This window comes from Cavia porcellus, unplaced genomic scaffold (assembly GCF_034190915.1).
Source record: "Cavia porcellus strain 051 isolate PalLab524CR breed Dunkin Hartley unplaced genomic scaffold, mCavPor4.1 scaffold_31, whole genome shotgun sequence".
Lineage (NCBI taxonomy): Eukaryota > Metazoa > Chordata > Mammalia > Rodentia > Caviidae > Cavia > Cavia porcellus.
This window is the reverse complement of record NW_026947514.1, coordinates 30,009,186-30,023,248: the sequence shown is the minus strand read 5'-3', so window position 1 is coordinate 30,023,248 and position 14,063 is coordinate 30,009,186. Positions and strand designations below refer to the sequence as shown.

At 35.5% G+C, this 14,063-nt stretch overlaps 1 protein-coding gene across 11 annotated transcripts in view; it reads left to right on the top strand.

The window, feature by feature from the left end:
* Nucleotides 1-14,063, top strand: part of Rgs6 (regulator of G protein signaling 6) — a 613,466-nt gene that overhangs the window by 29,889 nt on the left and 569,514 nt on the right. For 6 of the 11 annotated variants that reach the window (XM_063241035.1, XM_063241040.1, XM_063241039.1 and 3 more), the window contains exons 2-3: nt 937-1,040; nt 2,340-2,384. In XM_063241035.1, coding sequence (XP_063097105.1) covers nt 957-1,040; nt 2,340-2,384 — 129 coding nt within the window. In that variant the 5' untranslated portion in view covers nt 937-956. Of the gene's footprint in view, nt 1-936; nt 1,041-2,339; nt 2,385-14,063 lie in introns of those variants that run through there. The other 5 variants (XM_063241036.1, XM_013155229.3, XM_063241037.1 and 2 more) reach the window with 1 other exon arrangement.

Below are 14,063 nucleotides of genomic sequence, written 5' to 3'. Positions count from 1 at the left end.
TTTTCTCCATGAAACAATTCTTCCCCCACCTTTTTTTGTTCTTCCATTCTACCTTTTGTTTTTTCTAGGGAGGTGTTTAGCATTTCTTTAATTATTCTATTTTTTCTTGCTTTACTTGGTTAAATACTTCACTTTTGAACTTGTCTATGAGGTCCCAAAGGTATCACTTTATGTCTATTGGTGCCATGCCTGATATTGCAGTTTTCTGTCCTCATTATCCTTTGCACTTACCTTTCCTGGATCAGTGTTCTCAGGCTTGGGGACTGAGGACCCTTTCTTGTTGCCTCCTCTTCTCATATTTTTTTGTTCCTTTCATACAGGCAAATATAGGAGGCCCAGTTTCTTTCTTTGTCGGTTTCAGTTTGTCTGAAGCGTGCTGACCAGTACTCATGTTTTAAGGCATAGAATTAATCAGAAAATGAGTTTTGGTAAGAAAAAAATCAACTTCAAAATGACTGGCTTCATCTGTTTTCAGGAGATATTTCAAATTGGCCTCTATTCAGCCAGTCATGACGGTATATCTTTTTAATCCCCACTGATTAGAAGGCTGAGGTAGGAGGGACATAAGTTTGAGGCCAGCCCTGACAGCTTAGTAAGATCCTATCTCGAATAAATCTTTTTTTAAAAAGGGGCTGAAGCTATAGATCAACATTCTCTGGGTTACATCCCTAGTTACCCTGCCCCTTCCCACAACCTGTATATCTGATATATAATCACTTTTAGGGTATATCATATCAGGCTGAAAGTAAAGAACTTTGAGATTAGAAAGGACATATGTGATAGTAAGGTCACAATCATCCCTTTACTTTAAAAAAGTCTCTTAAATTTATGAGTATCATATTTTGTTTTCATGGCACCTACCATTCTTTGCATTTTGTATCTTTAAAAAATAATATAATATATTTGTGCCTTAACTTATTTATTTATTTTTTACAGTGTGAAAGAAGACACGCAGGATGGCTCAAGGATCTGGGGATCAACGAGCAGTGGGAACTGCTGACCCAGAAGAGAGTTCTCCCAACATGATCGTCTACTGCAAAGTAAGACCGCTGGTTGGCACTGGGCAGGCTGCTGCTGTGTGTGCCTGTGTCCTGGGGAAGGGTAAACAGATGGCTGACAGCAAGACAAAATGTTTTCTGTCCAGACTGCCTTGATTGATAAATGAGTATTTTCTTCTCACCTCCTCTGATTATCTAATGTTAAAATCCAAGGAAGTTATCGTACTTGAATTCTTTGTGTTGAACACTTGAAAAGTTTTATGTCATTTAGTTTTTCTTTTTAACCCAAAAGTTGCCTGAGAAATTCAGGTGGAGATATGTTCTTTGATATAAAGCTCTTCATGGTATAAAGTAAGATTTATAAATTGAAAGTTCTTCCAACTCCTAGTATGTACAAGATATGGGCTAGATGCTGTAAGACACATAGAGGTATGTCTCTATTAGATGTTTACAGTTGGCAGGAAACATAAAATACACAAATAATTGTGATAGTTTAAGTGTTAGTTTCCAAAACAGAGGCACAAGTAGAGTATTCAATCATCTCAGAGGACAAGATGCATTCTCCTAGCACTGAGGGTCACATGGGCTTGAAGAGGAGTGGTCTTTGGACTTGGTTTTAAAGTATGTGTAGAATTGCTTTGTAGGAAAGCAAAGAGAAAGAAAATTTTCAGGTAATGGGATATGTTTAGCTAAGGCACAGAACTGGAGACTGTGAGCAGCAACTGGAACTTTGGTTTGGGGATAAAACAAGTTACAAAGAGTAAATAATAAAAATTTGGGGAAGAACCAGATTTTAGAGAGTTGATTATAGGCAGTTCAATCATGAAAAACTTGAGTGCTGAGAGTTGCTAAGTAAGTATCTCTTGGGATTGGAACCCATGCCCTTGTGTGCTAAATGGATTGTTATCAAGATAGGTTTGAGGCTCTTGGGAGGATGTTTCTGGTTTGTGGAAAACATAAGGAGACACCAGTCTAACTGGGGCACTGCCATTCAGAATTGAGAAGGACTGATGAGACTTGAAAACTGGCTGAATAGAGAATTAGGAGGCAAGTGGAAGATAAAGATAACTAAGTGTTTGTCCTAGGATGCTAGAAAGAAATCTGTATTATTAATTCAAATAGAAGGAGGACACATTTTAAGAGGAAGAAATATGGCACTGACTTATTCTTGTGCATGTTAAATTTGAGGAAATAATGCTTCACATATTTGTGAAAATTGAGCCTAATAATACCATGTATTAATAAGGAAATAACAAAGTTAATTCATTTCAATAAATATTTAAGTTGTCTTTGGGTTCTGTACATTCTGTAATTCTTTTTTTTTTTTGATCTATGTTAAAGATATGGACAGTGTTGAAATACATATTCCTGGATGGATATAATGCAGTGAGTTTTTCTATTTTCTTCACAAAAACAGAATTCTCATTATTTTTTGAGTATAAAATTTGTAATTCTTTGCTTTGCAAGGGGATAACCCATCTATCAGAGAGATACTTATTAAATTATAAAAAAATAGATTAAAGAAGTTAAGCAATTAGAGAAGCATACATAATAATAGAAGTTTATTTGTTCATCATTATCTTCTTCATTCCAAGATGGGAGATTCTGTGCCAGGCTAGCAGAAACATGGGCTTTAGAGTCAGGCCTGAATTAAAATTCTAACTATACTACATTCTACCAATGTGACCTTAAGTTATTTATTTAACTTCTATGAACTTAACTATAAAAAGAAAAGAGAAAAAAAGCCCAGGACAGTAGGTTACTAGAAAGGTCTATTTAGATAAAGTGACCAAGGCATCGTATATCCCAGTTGGTCCATAGCATGGTCCATAATGAAATAGTTCTTTTTCTTTTGTTGTTAGGTCTTACAGGGAAAGTGACATTTGAAGAAGAAAATAATTATACGTTAATGTTGGTTCTGTTAATAAGTCAACCAAAGTGCACTTACACAAGTTACCTTGTTAAGCACAAGAAAACAATATACATATTTTTATATTATTCAAGGGGTTACAGATCCATGGATTGTTAAAGGTTAATAGGAAATATAAAGGTCAAGCAATCTAAACACCTTTCTATTAGAATGTTTGGTATGATGTTGAAAAGAAAATACTTTCTTCCCACAATTTATGATTTTTATTTTTGGGTAGTAGGTCCCTCCCTTTTTTTTTAAAATTTAGGAATGTACTTTTCAATTGTTATAATTGTTTAGAGAAATGACTAAAATATATAATTGCTGCTAGTGACACATTTGTGTAGGAGTTATGTGTGTTTATGTTGTTGGCTATATTAATTGCTATAAAAACAATTAATTGAATATGTTCAATGTATTATGATTACAATATATATTGATTACAAATGCGCCCCTGCCTGGGAACCATTTGAAATCTAGATATACTATGGTTATGTTCAAACTGTGGATATTCACAAATTTTCCTTTTTCTTGTTTGGTTATGACCAAGAATTTACCTGCTGTAGGATGTTACCTTCAAAATATAAGTAAAGAGAAAATCTTGAAAGCAAACAAAATTGTAAGCATTTTCTGTGGATGGCCTTTTGTGTGATCATTTATTCAAGGTTGTAGCCACAAAATTAAATGTTGGCTTGCATATCTACAACTAAAATTTACATATTAGAAAATTGTGTTTCCTTTTTTGTTGTCTTTCTCTTGTCACAGAAATTTTCAATTATGAAATATTTGCTTGGGCTTTGTTGTATTGACATGGATACTAACATTTTAAAAGCTAGATCTAGAAAAATGGAGTGTGTGGGTAAACGTCTGAGTAATAAGTGGGATGATTATGTTCATACTGTTGTGACTGCTGTATTTCTTATTTTCATTTGGCACATAATAGTTGTACAGATGTAGAAGATGGAATATGATGTTTTGATATTTGTACACATTGTGGGATGATCAGATCAGCAATTAGCATATCTTTCATCTCAAATATTTATTTGTGGCAAAACATTCAAACTCCTTGCTTCTAGCTGTTTTGAAATATATAAGACATTGTTAACTATGGTTGTTTTGACTTTGAAATGCTGTTCAGTGTGGCAACCTGAAGTGGTATAAGTGGTGATGGGTTTTGTTAGCCCATACCTTTCAGAACACTCCTCATTTTCTTTTCATGTTTTAATGTTATTAACTGTGAGAAGTTGTACTTTCCGGAGGCATGATTTATTTATTGACTTGAACAGAGTTTCTAATTTAGTTTTTCATCCTTCATATTCACATTTTGGGTAGGAGGTATGTATGAAAAATGTATTGGTCACATTAAAGGTCTATTTAAAAGCAAACCTTAAGTATTCATTGGAACACCCAGCCCTGTTCACCTTTTTTGTATTCCTGGGTCCCTAGGATCTCAGGTCCTTGACTTGCCCAGTGGAGTGATCATATCGGAATCTAGATGTGCATCATAACATTTAGGGATGCTTCCTAAAAATACCTCAAATGACCTCCTTCTTCCAAGTATTTTTTTTAATAGGTCTGAAAAGATTCTTAGGAATCTCAGGGGAATTTGGCACCTAAGTTTGAAAAGCACCTATTTGGTGTCTTTTAGTGTCCAGGTATCATATGTATTGCAAAGTCATGGAAAGGGTGATGCTTTGAATTGGATTTTTATTTCTCGATTTTTTATAGATGTCTCAAGGTGTATAAGAATGAGGTTCTAGTCACAGATTTAGAATATTGGTATCTATAGATTTTCTGTTTGTTTGTTTGGTTTTTTATCAGTACCGGGGATTGAACTCACGACTACGTGCTTGCAAGGCAGGCACTTATGCTCCTGAGCTAAATCCCTAGCCCCGGTATCTATAGATTTTCTAGTCAACATGCTTATTTTATAGATGAAAAGCTAAAAGAATGGAGAGGATAAATAGCTTAAAGTGTCCCATGAATTTCCCAGTGAGCCTCATTACCCTGGTCATTGTTGTCTCTAGCAGTCATTGGTACCACCATGATATTAACCAAAGACTACTGTTAACACATTGGTGGAACTCAACAGTGCATGGCTAAGTTAAATAACCAAAAATACTATGCAGGCCACTTTCATGCTTATTGTTAAATTAACTTCTTATATTTGTCATGCTAAAATTTCATTCTACTCACTGTGTTCTTGTTTTTCAGGTAAAGATTTCTAAAATATTTACCTCTAGAATTTTTTAAAAAGAGCAGATTGCTTTTTGATTTTGTTTGCTTTTCTTTGAGTATTGCTAACAAAGTCTTTAGACAAATTTCCACTAGACTGGTGATTTGATTTGGTAGAACTCTGGCCTCTTAAATGGTGAATGTGCAGTGGAAATTCTAGCTTAGTTTGACCTTGTCTTGGGTTAAGAGGCAGTACACAGTGATGGGAGATGCCAAGTAGGGAACTAGGTGTTCTGAGTAGCTGATCTCAGCTTTGGTTTTTACTGCTTTGGTTCTGTGGATGGAAAACTTTTATCTTCATTAATTTGTTTCCTATTTTCTCTTTCTCTTTCCTTTTTTCCCCTCTCCTCCTTCCTAATTAAATGCTTTTAGCACAGAAGTAGTCTGTAAGTTAAAAGAAGAATAAAATAAGAACTGTATTTCTACCATTAGCTTAATAAATAAAACATTATTTTGGCTTCATTTTCTTCTTTTGTTTTTTGGAAAGTGAGGAAATAATGTGCAAATACCTTTCTGCAGTGATTTCAAAGTTTCATTATGTAAATATTTAGTCTTTCAGAAATTAATGCCTGGTATTGAAACAATGCTGTGAAACTATATGCACGTTTAAAGGTCTTTGGAATCTTGCTGGAAATATTTTACAGTCAGGTAACCTAAATTGGATTGAGATTAAACCAGATCTATAGTAAAGCATCAGAAGAAAAAAATTTAATTGTAATGATTTCACACTGAACATTGAATGTTAGATATTTTCTTTGCAGTGACTTATTTCTTTGGCTTGGTAATACATGAAATTTGTCAAATGTTTTACAGTAATAATTGTATGTTATATACATATTAGGAGATGTATTTAAGTAGCAGCACTGTATATTATAATATATAATGTTACGGGTAAATTACAGGTTTAGAGAAGTAGAAAAACCCTACATTTTTTGTATGTCAAAGGGTAGCTCCACACTTTGTAGCTGATAGCTTCCCTCACCTGATAGTATCTGGTTAACTCTTTTGCTGCTGGAACTTGAATCTAGCCTTTGTGTTGCTGTGATACCACAAAGTTACTTGCTTTAATGATTGAGGATCCTTGAAGTTCTAGGAAAAAGCTAGTCCTGGCATATGCATTTCTGGCAAGTAAATATGGTGCTATTTTAGTTTCATAGGCAGTGGAATGCAGCAAGAGGTGGAAACGTAGCCTTAGAGGCAGGGCTATGGAGGAAAACAGAGTTGTCCTGAAATCCAGAGAAGTAAGTGGTAGAAGCCAGCACAACTAAGAATCTGGAAACTCAGAAGCCTTGGTGACCAAAAGCATAATGAGGATTGGAAACCACTGAACCAGTATGGATTGTCACTTGTGTGCCAAACACTGTTAGATGCTAGGAATGCAAGGATGAAGCCTGAATCCTCAATGGTCCCATAATCTAACTGGGGAGGGATGGTACCCAGACAATTTCAGTGCTGCTAGAGACAAGCTGAGGAGCCTGGAAGGAGGTAGAAGGATCAGGTAGTTCATATCAGGAGTGAGGTGATGATGTCATAGAGGATACCACAGAGTTTGGTACCAGCCTTTATTTTTGAAAGATGAACAGGACTTAACCTGGTAGAAAAGGGAGAAAAAGTAAAGGATGTAGAGGGGCTAGCACATGGAAAGGGGAAGGATTATAATGTTGTACTGAGTGCTGAAAACTTTAAGTGGTCATTTTCATGAATCCAGGATTCTGTGAAGATGGGATGAGACATAAAACTAGGTAAGTAGATTAAGACCTAATACATCATACCATAAAATTGGTATCTTCCCTTTCTGCTTCCACACCCTCAACATGCTGTTTTTTGTTCCTAAAGGCTAAGCCATGTGAAGGATATTTACTGGACTCTTGTGACCTCTGGTTTCCAATTTAGTGGTAAATAGAAATCTGGAGAGAAATGGGATGTAATGAAAATAGCCGAGTCAGGGTTCTGACTTCCTTTGGTGGTCTCTCTGCAAAGTCTTTCACTGACTCCATCCTTTCACTGAAGGTTATTAATCTTCTCAAGGCAGACTCGTCTTTTCTAGGTCTTGATACCTTTCCTTTTCCTCTACTCATCTTTTGGGCTTTGGGATGGTTCCAGTTTGTGTCAGCTTGTAATAAATTACCTGAAAACTCAGTGACTTAAACAGATCACTTATTATATATTTATTGGTCAGCTTTCATTGTTGTGACTGAAATACCTGGCACAAATGATTTAAATGAGAAAATTTACTTTGGCTTACTACTGCAGAGGGTTCAGTCTATAGTTGGCAGTCTGACTCCAAGGAAGAAACACCATGGCAGAATAGTATGGCAGAGTAAAGCCATTTATTACGTAGCAGCTAGGAAGCAGAACAAAGGGTAAAAGACAAAGTAGAAGTGTCTAGTGACAGGATATACTCTTGAAAGTCATACACCCAGTTACCTGCCTCAACAAATTAGGTCTCACTTCCCAGTGAGTCCGTTTAACTATAAACTCATCAATCCAATGATGAGGTTAACATTTCATGATCAAATCACCTCTCTAGGGCTCACTTTTGAACATTTCTGCATTGAGCATTGAGTCTTCAGTATATGGGTCTTTGGCCAACATTTCATATGCAAGCCATCACGTTATGTTACACCTTCTGTGGTTCAGATTAGCTTTTCTAGTGTTTCTCAAAGAGCTGTAATCAAGACTTTGGCTAGGATCACAATTTTATGTGAAGTTTCCACTTCCAAGATCAGTGATGAGGGGTTGGCTGGATTCAGTTCCTTAAGTGCTGTTACAGTGGTGACCTCAGTTTCACATAGTGATGGCCAGAGGCCACTCTTCTGTTCCTTGGCATGTGTGTTTCTTCATAGAGCAGCTTGCTTTGAAAGAATGGGCAGAGGCCAAGTAAGAATGTGGGTAATAGAAGACTCTGAACCTTTTATAAACAATCTCAGATATGACGGTCCATGTGTTTTGTTAGAAATGAGTTACTAAGTCCATCCCTCACTCAAGGGAAAGAGTTAACAAAACAGCATGAAAACTACAATTCATTGAAATGTGGGAAATGATTGTACACCGTAGTGAAATCCACTTACTGCTAGATCTACTTTCACTGCACGGGAGTGTCTGAGTGTTCCTTTGTGGTCCCTTTGTACCCTGCTGCTTCTTTACATTTGGTCATGTTGGAAATAAATCTTCCCTGAGTTGTCTTGTCTTATGGTTTGCCATCTATTTACTGACATCACTTAACACACACAAGATTATTCCACAAGCAAAGGAAACCATCGATACCCTATTTTTTCTTCCTAAGGAAAATCCCTCATGAAAAAATGTGAAGAGAAATTATATGTTCAATGTGTAGGATGGACTTTGGAGTGGGGAAGTCAGTGTGAAGGCTTAGTACATGGGCGACGTTCAGTATGGAAAGAGGATGACAGTGTGGTAGAACTGTGCGCTTAACAGTTTGGAAATTTTATAAGAATTTAGATGAGGACAAATGATGTCCACATAAGTGGCAGTGGTAAGAGATATTTAGGATGTAGAAACAGTAGGATTTAGTGACCAATGAAATGTAGAGACGATTTGAGGGAAAGTAGGAGGAATAACAAGAAGTCTTTTCAATAGGTTATACTTAGAGAACTTAGTCTTTTGAGAGAAAGTTAAGAACCAAAAACCTGTAGAACTGGATTGCCTCCATGAATATAGGTAGTTAAGGGCATCATGAAAAGAATATGTAACTGGACCAAAATATTCTGGCTGCACCATTAGCTCATGGTTGCCTCTGCATAAATTGCTTCTACTTTTTGTTACATCCAGTTCTGTCATTTGCAAATGAGAGTTTAGCTAGGCTACACAATCTCAAAAATACTATCCAATTCTAACACTTTAGGGCATTTATAATAAAGAATAAAGAAAGCTGCATAATGTTATCTATTTATTCTTTCACAGCCTCTTTTGCTTTCTTTTTTATTTTCTTTACAATGTTAACACAGACAAAACTTTAAAAATAGGTAAGTTGAATGTTTAAAACAAATGCATTTTTGGGTCTTCAACATTTAGAACTATTTTATTTCACTCTGTTTAAAAAACATTAAATAAGACTCCTAACTTCAGAGAGTGTTTGAGGTAACTAACTTAAATGTCCAAACTGCATTTTAAGATTCTGTTCATTACCTTTCTTGACAATTTTTTTTTGCCCTAGGGGAAAAAAAACTGTGCTGTTTTTCTTTTTCTCCCAGGACCACACTTAGCTTTCCATCATATTATCTTGGTAGGCAGGAGACAGGCGTGTAGGGAAGTCCCAGACCAGTGGTATCAGTGTCTATAGATGAAAGGGATGGTATTTTTAGTATGGGAGACAGCTCAGTATGGTTTAATGTGATGTTTCTACAAGTATAGCTTTTTGATTTGAAAAGCCTTTGGTATGTTTAAAGCTTCATTTCATCTTTCCGTTTTCCCTCCCTCATTTCATTTCAAAGAGTGCAAGAGTTTGCATTTTGGCAGACAGTTTATTTTGCCATCAACACTCCTATACGGTGTTCTTAAGCTGTAGGGAACTTGAATGGCCATAAATTCCCTACTGGCATGAGTTTGAACAAGACAAATTAAAAGCTAATAGAAAACTGTGAAAAGGAAAGTAAGTTTTAAAATCATGGGAGGTTTAAAAAGATTCTATTAGCTTGTGAATACAGCTCAAAACAGAAGATGGCCCAATGTTTTCATCGCCCGTCTCAATTCTCAAAAAAGTATTCTAGAGAGGGAATGGAAATGTAAGTAAAGACATAGATGTAGATGTATATGTACCCCAAAAGAATATTGGTAGGTCTGTGGTAAATAGTAGCCAAAGTTTAGAAGTGAATCAGATATTCATTGAAAGAGAACCAGTTAAGTAATTGTAGAGGGATAGGATTCCTATTTGGGTTGATTCCACAGTTTATTTAATTCTTGACATGGTGGACCTAATAAACAAGAAGGAGATGGCTACTGACATTCTGGGATATGGTCAACATAAACATTCTTTATTTAAAAAACATAAGCTTTTATTACTTCAGAATAAAATTTTGTTTTATTTTATAAATATGATGGTTATATAGATTTGCTCAGAAATTATCCTTTACAATTGTCTTTACTATTTTCTGGGATCACTTTTCTTTTGGTCCGAAGAACTATGTTAGTAATTTTTTCTTAAAGTGCAGATCTATGGAAGACACATTTTCTCATTTTTTGTCTAAAATGCCTATGCTTTATCTTTCTTTTTGAAGGCTTTTTTTTCTAGATACAGAATTCTAGCCTGTTGACTAGTTCTTTCTGTATTTTGATAACTCATTGTCTCTTGGCTTCTATTGTTTCCATAGGAAAGTTAGCAGGTACGTTTTACTACTGCTTTTTTGAATATAATCTTTTTTTTCTTTTGGTTGCTTTTAAGATTTCTCACACTTTGGCTTTGGCAGTGTTGCAATGAATTATGTTTTTCTTTATTAATTATTCTTCCCACATCTTATAGAACTTTATTTGATTGGTGTTTGAAATTAGCTGCTAACTCTTTAAATATTGTTTTTTTTCTTAAATTTCTTTTTCCTTTTTCTTGGGACTCTTAACATGTTCTGACGTCTCTCTTCAAGTTTTCAAATGTTTCTTATGCAGTTTGTCTTGTCACTTAATTCATTAAACATTAGTCATGATTATTTTAAAGTCTGTATCTACCTGATATTTCTAAATGTTTGCTACCTGTTAGATTATTTCTATTATCCTTTATTCTATTCATATTTCTAAGTTATTTTTAAGTTCTGGACTGTGTCTAAACAATGAACATTAGAGATAGTGTATTAAAATATCAGTTAATTAAAATAAGGGAAGATTAATCATATATTATTTGCAGTTGATCTTTAATATTAGTACGAGTATATTTCCAGCTAACTTCTCCTCTTTATAGGATATCTTCTAGTTCCAACCAGAAAGCTCATTGTGTCTCCTTTTCTTGGTGGCCTCTGACCTCCAAATTTTTGTTTCTTAACTTCGCTAGGATTTCTGAAGTCTCTATTCAGTTTCCCAGTTATGTCTTCTGCTTGAGGACTTGGCAGTGCCCTTGAGAGGGAAAAGAAGCTCCAATTACTGGGCTTTCTTCTTTCAGGTCATGGCCTCACAAATTCTTACTTCCTTGGTAACTCTCCAAGGCCCTCAGAAATATTTAGCAAAATATTTTTCAGCCATTCTTGTTCTCAGTGGGAGAGTTGTTCTCAGACTTTAGTTAGCCATTGCCAGAAGTAGATCCCCAGTACATTAGCTTTGAAAGAGGATGAGCCTGTGTCCTATAGCCTCAGTTTGATCTTAATACACCTGAGGAAAACATTTCTTGCATTTCTTTATTGGTGATGGTGATAGAGATGAAGAAGAGTAAGAGAAGACTTTAGCATATTTAGGAAGTAGAATTGACCTGCAATTAATTTGAGATGGAAAATGAAAGATGGGTTCAAGGCTAGAGGCCAGTATTTGGGCCTGCATGGCTCGTGGTGCCTGTTACTATGGCAGGTAGCAGGAGAAGGACGACCCTCAAGCATGATGTCATAACGTCATAGTAACAGAATGGCATGTATCCACTCTAACCTAGTTCTGTAAAACTCTGCAAAGAGCGAATATATCTATGAAAACAACTTTAGTGGGAAACGGACCTTAAAGACACTTTTTTTGGGAAGATACCTTACCTGGCTGCAGAGAACTTTTTCATCTAGAAAACAGTCAGGAAGTAGCTTCTATCTTTCTGGCAATGTGCCATTTCTGGACACTTTTTATTAGTTTTATGGAGTACCATAAAAAATCACCCCAAATTGGATCAAAATAATAAAAATTTATTCTCCCAGTTCTGGAGCTTAGAAGTCTGGGGTCAAGGTGTTGGTGGGACCATTCTTTTTCTGAAGTTTCTAGATAGGAAGCTTCTTTCTACATTTTGGCAGTTGCTAGAAATCCATGGTGTTCCTTGGCTTACAGGATCTTTCCTTGTTCAGATCTTTTCTTCCCAATCCCATGTCTACCTCTGTGTCTTTACCAAGGCTTCTTACAACAAAATCCACTGGATTTACCCCCACTGCCCCAAATCCAGTATAAGCTCATATTATGAAGATCCATTTCTACATAAAATCACATATGTACAGGGGTTAGGACTTCAAAATAACTTTCTTGGAGAATACAATTCAACCCACAATAATATGTAGCCTATCTCTGCTTGCATGTTAGTGCTCTTTGCAAATAGTGCATCAATAGTGTTTTTATTAAACTTTTGATATGGTAAAACACTATGTGGGGAATGAAATGTAGCCTACCACACAATCCCTGTGCTAGATAGACAACATTACCAATCTAATTGAGGCGACCAAATGTGGTACAGGATTTCAGAAAAAATAAACATCTATGAGTTACCTACCGTGTACCAGATTCGGTGGTGAGTGCTATACACATACTGACTCACATAACAAGAATAGCTTGTTATATTGGTCTGTCTCCCACTTTACAGGTGAGGAAACTGAGGGGCAGGAGTGAACGACTGGTATTTAGTAATGGTGCCACAATTTGAATTGAAGTTTGCTTTATTTTAATGCCAACAGTTTTTTGGGAAGAAATTGGATTTTTTAGAAAACGATCTCAAAGATGTTTGTATTTAATTATTAATTAAAATGTTGATGTGGCTAAGGCATAAAAGGAAGAAATCTGATGAGAAATGCATCTTTTGCAAAGAGTAGGCTTTGGACTAGTAGCAAAAAATTAAAAATGAGTCCAGGTAAAGGAAGCTGTGTGAGCAGAAGTGTGGTACATTTATGATACAGTATATTGTATGATGCACTTGGTTCTTGAGTTCTGATGAGCCAAGTCAAGGAGCATCTGTCTTGACACTGTTGATCTATATTGGGATATGTGAGTCCCCATTATAAGTGGAAAATATTATAAATTGAAAATGAACTTACTGCATCCACCTCACCCTACCAATGGAAATCCTAGCGTAGCAACACAGCACAGTGTAGGATCACATGTTTCTTTTCATGATCAGAAGACTGATTGGGAAATGATCAGAATTCAAGACACAACCTATGGCTTCTACTGAATTTATTGCTATTATGCTACAGAATAGGTAAAAAATCCTAAATCAAATCATTGTTGAAAATTATGTCTACTATATATAGAAGATGCATATAACACCTTTAGGATCTCATTATTCATATAAGCATCCAGAAGCAAGGAAACATATGCATTTTTAATTTTTAAACTCATATGGTAAGATATTAGAAAATCTGAGCTTTCTGCCAACTGATTTTTTTCTATTCCTTTGAAACAGTTATTTTCCATTTAAAAAGTATTAGCTCAACTTCAAAAGAAAACATAAAGTAGACCCAAAAACTCACATATTTTTCCCACACAAATATATCTAAAGTTAACATTTTGGTCAGTTTCAACTCAGTCTTTTAATTTATATCCATAATATGTATTAGCCTACTGTGTAATTATAGTATATGCACACTTTCTATGCTTTCTTATCATTTTCATCCCCATTGTTAATCTCTGCTATCATATATCATCCTCATCATAGTTTTAAAGATTGCATGATACTCTACTAAGTGGATCACAAGCCATAATTCAATTATTTAGTTTCTTGCTTGTTATTAGTAGCATATGTAAAGTTCTTAAATCAAAAGGCATATCTTTGCAATGACTCCTAGTCTATCTTGTTTTCTGGAACATTAGTATTGTTTTCTACATGCGTAGCCAGGGCTTCCCTGGGTGTGATAGAACTTCTGTGTCATTAAAATACAGAAAGCAGGTGCAGAAATTCCTAACAAAACCGGTATCTTTCTTATTCTTGACCTCTAAACCTGTTCTCAGCCTAGTGTCTGGCCAACTTTGCTGCAGCACCATCCTTATCCTGAGAGCTTCGCTGGTGCCAGGGTTTTCAGAGATTT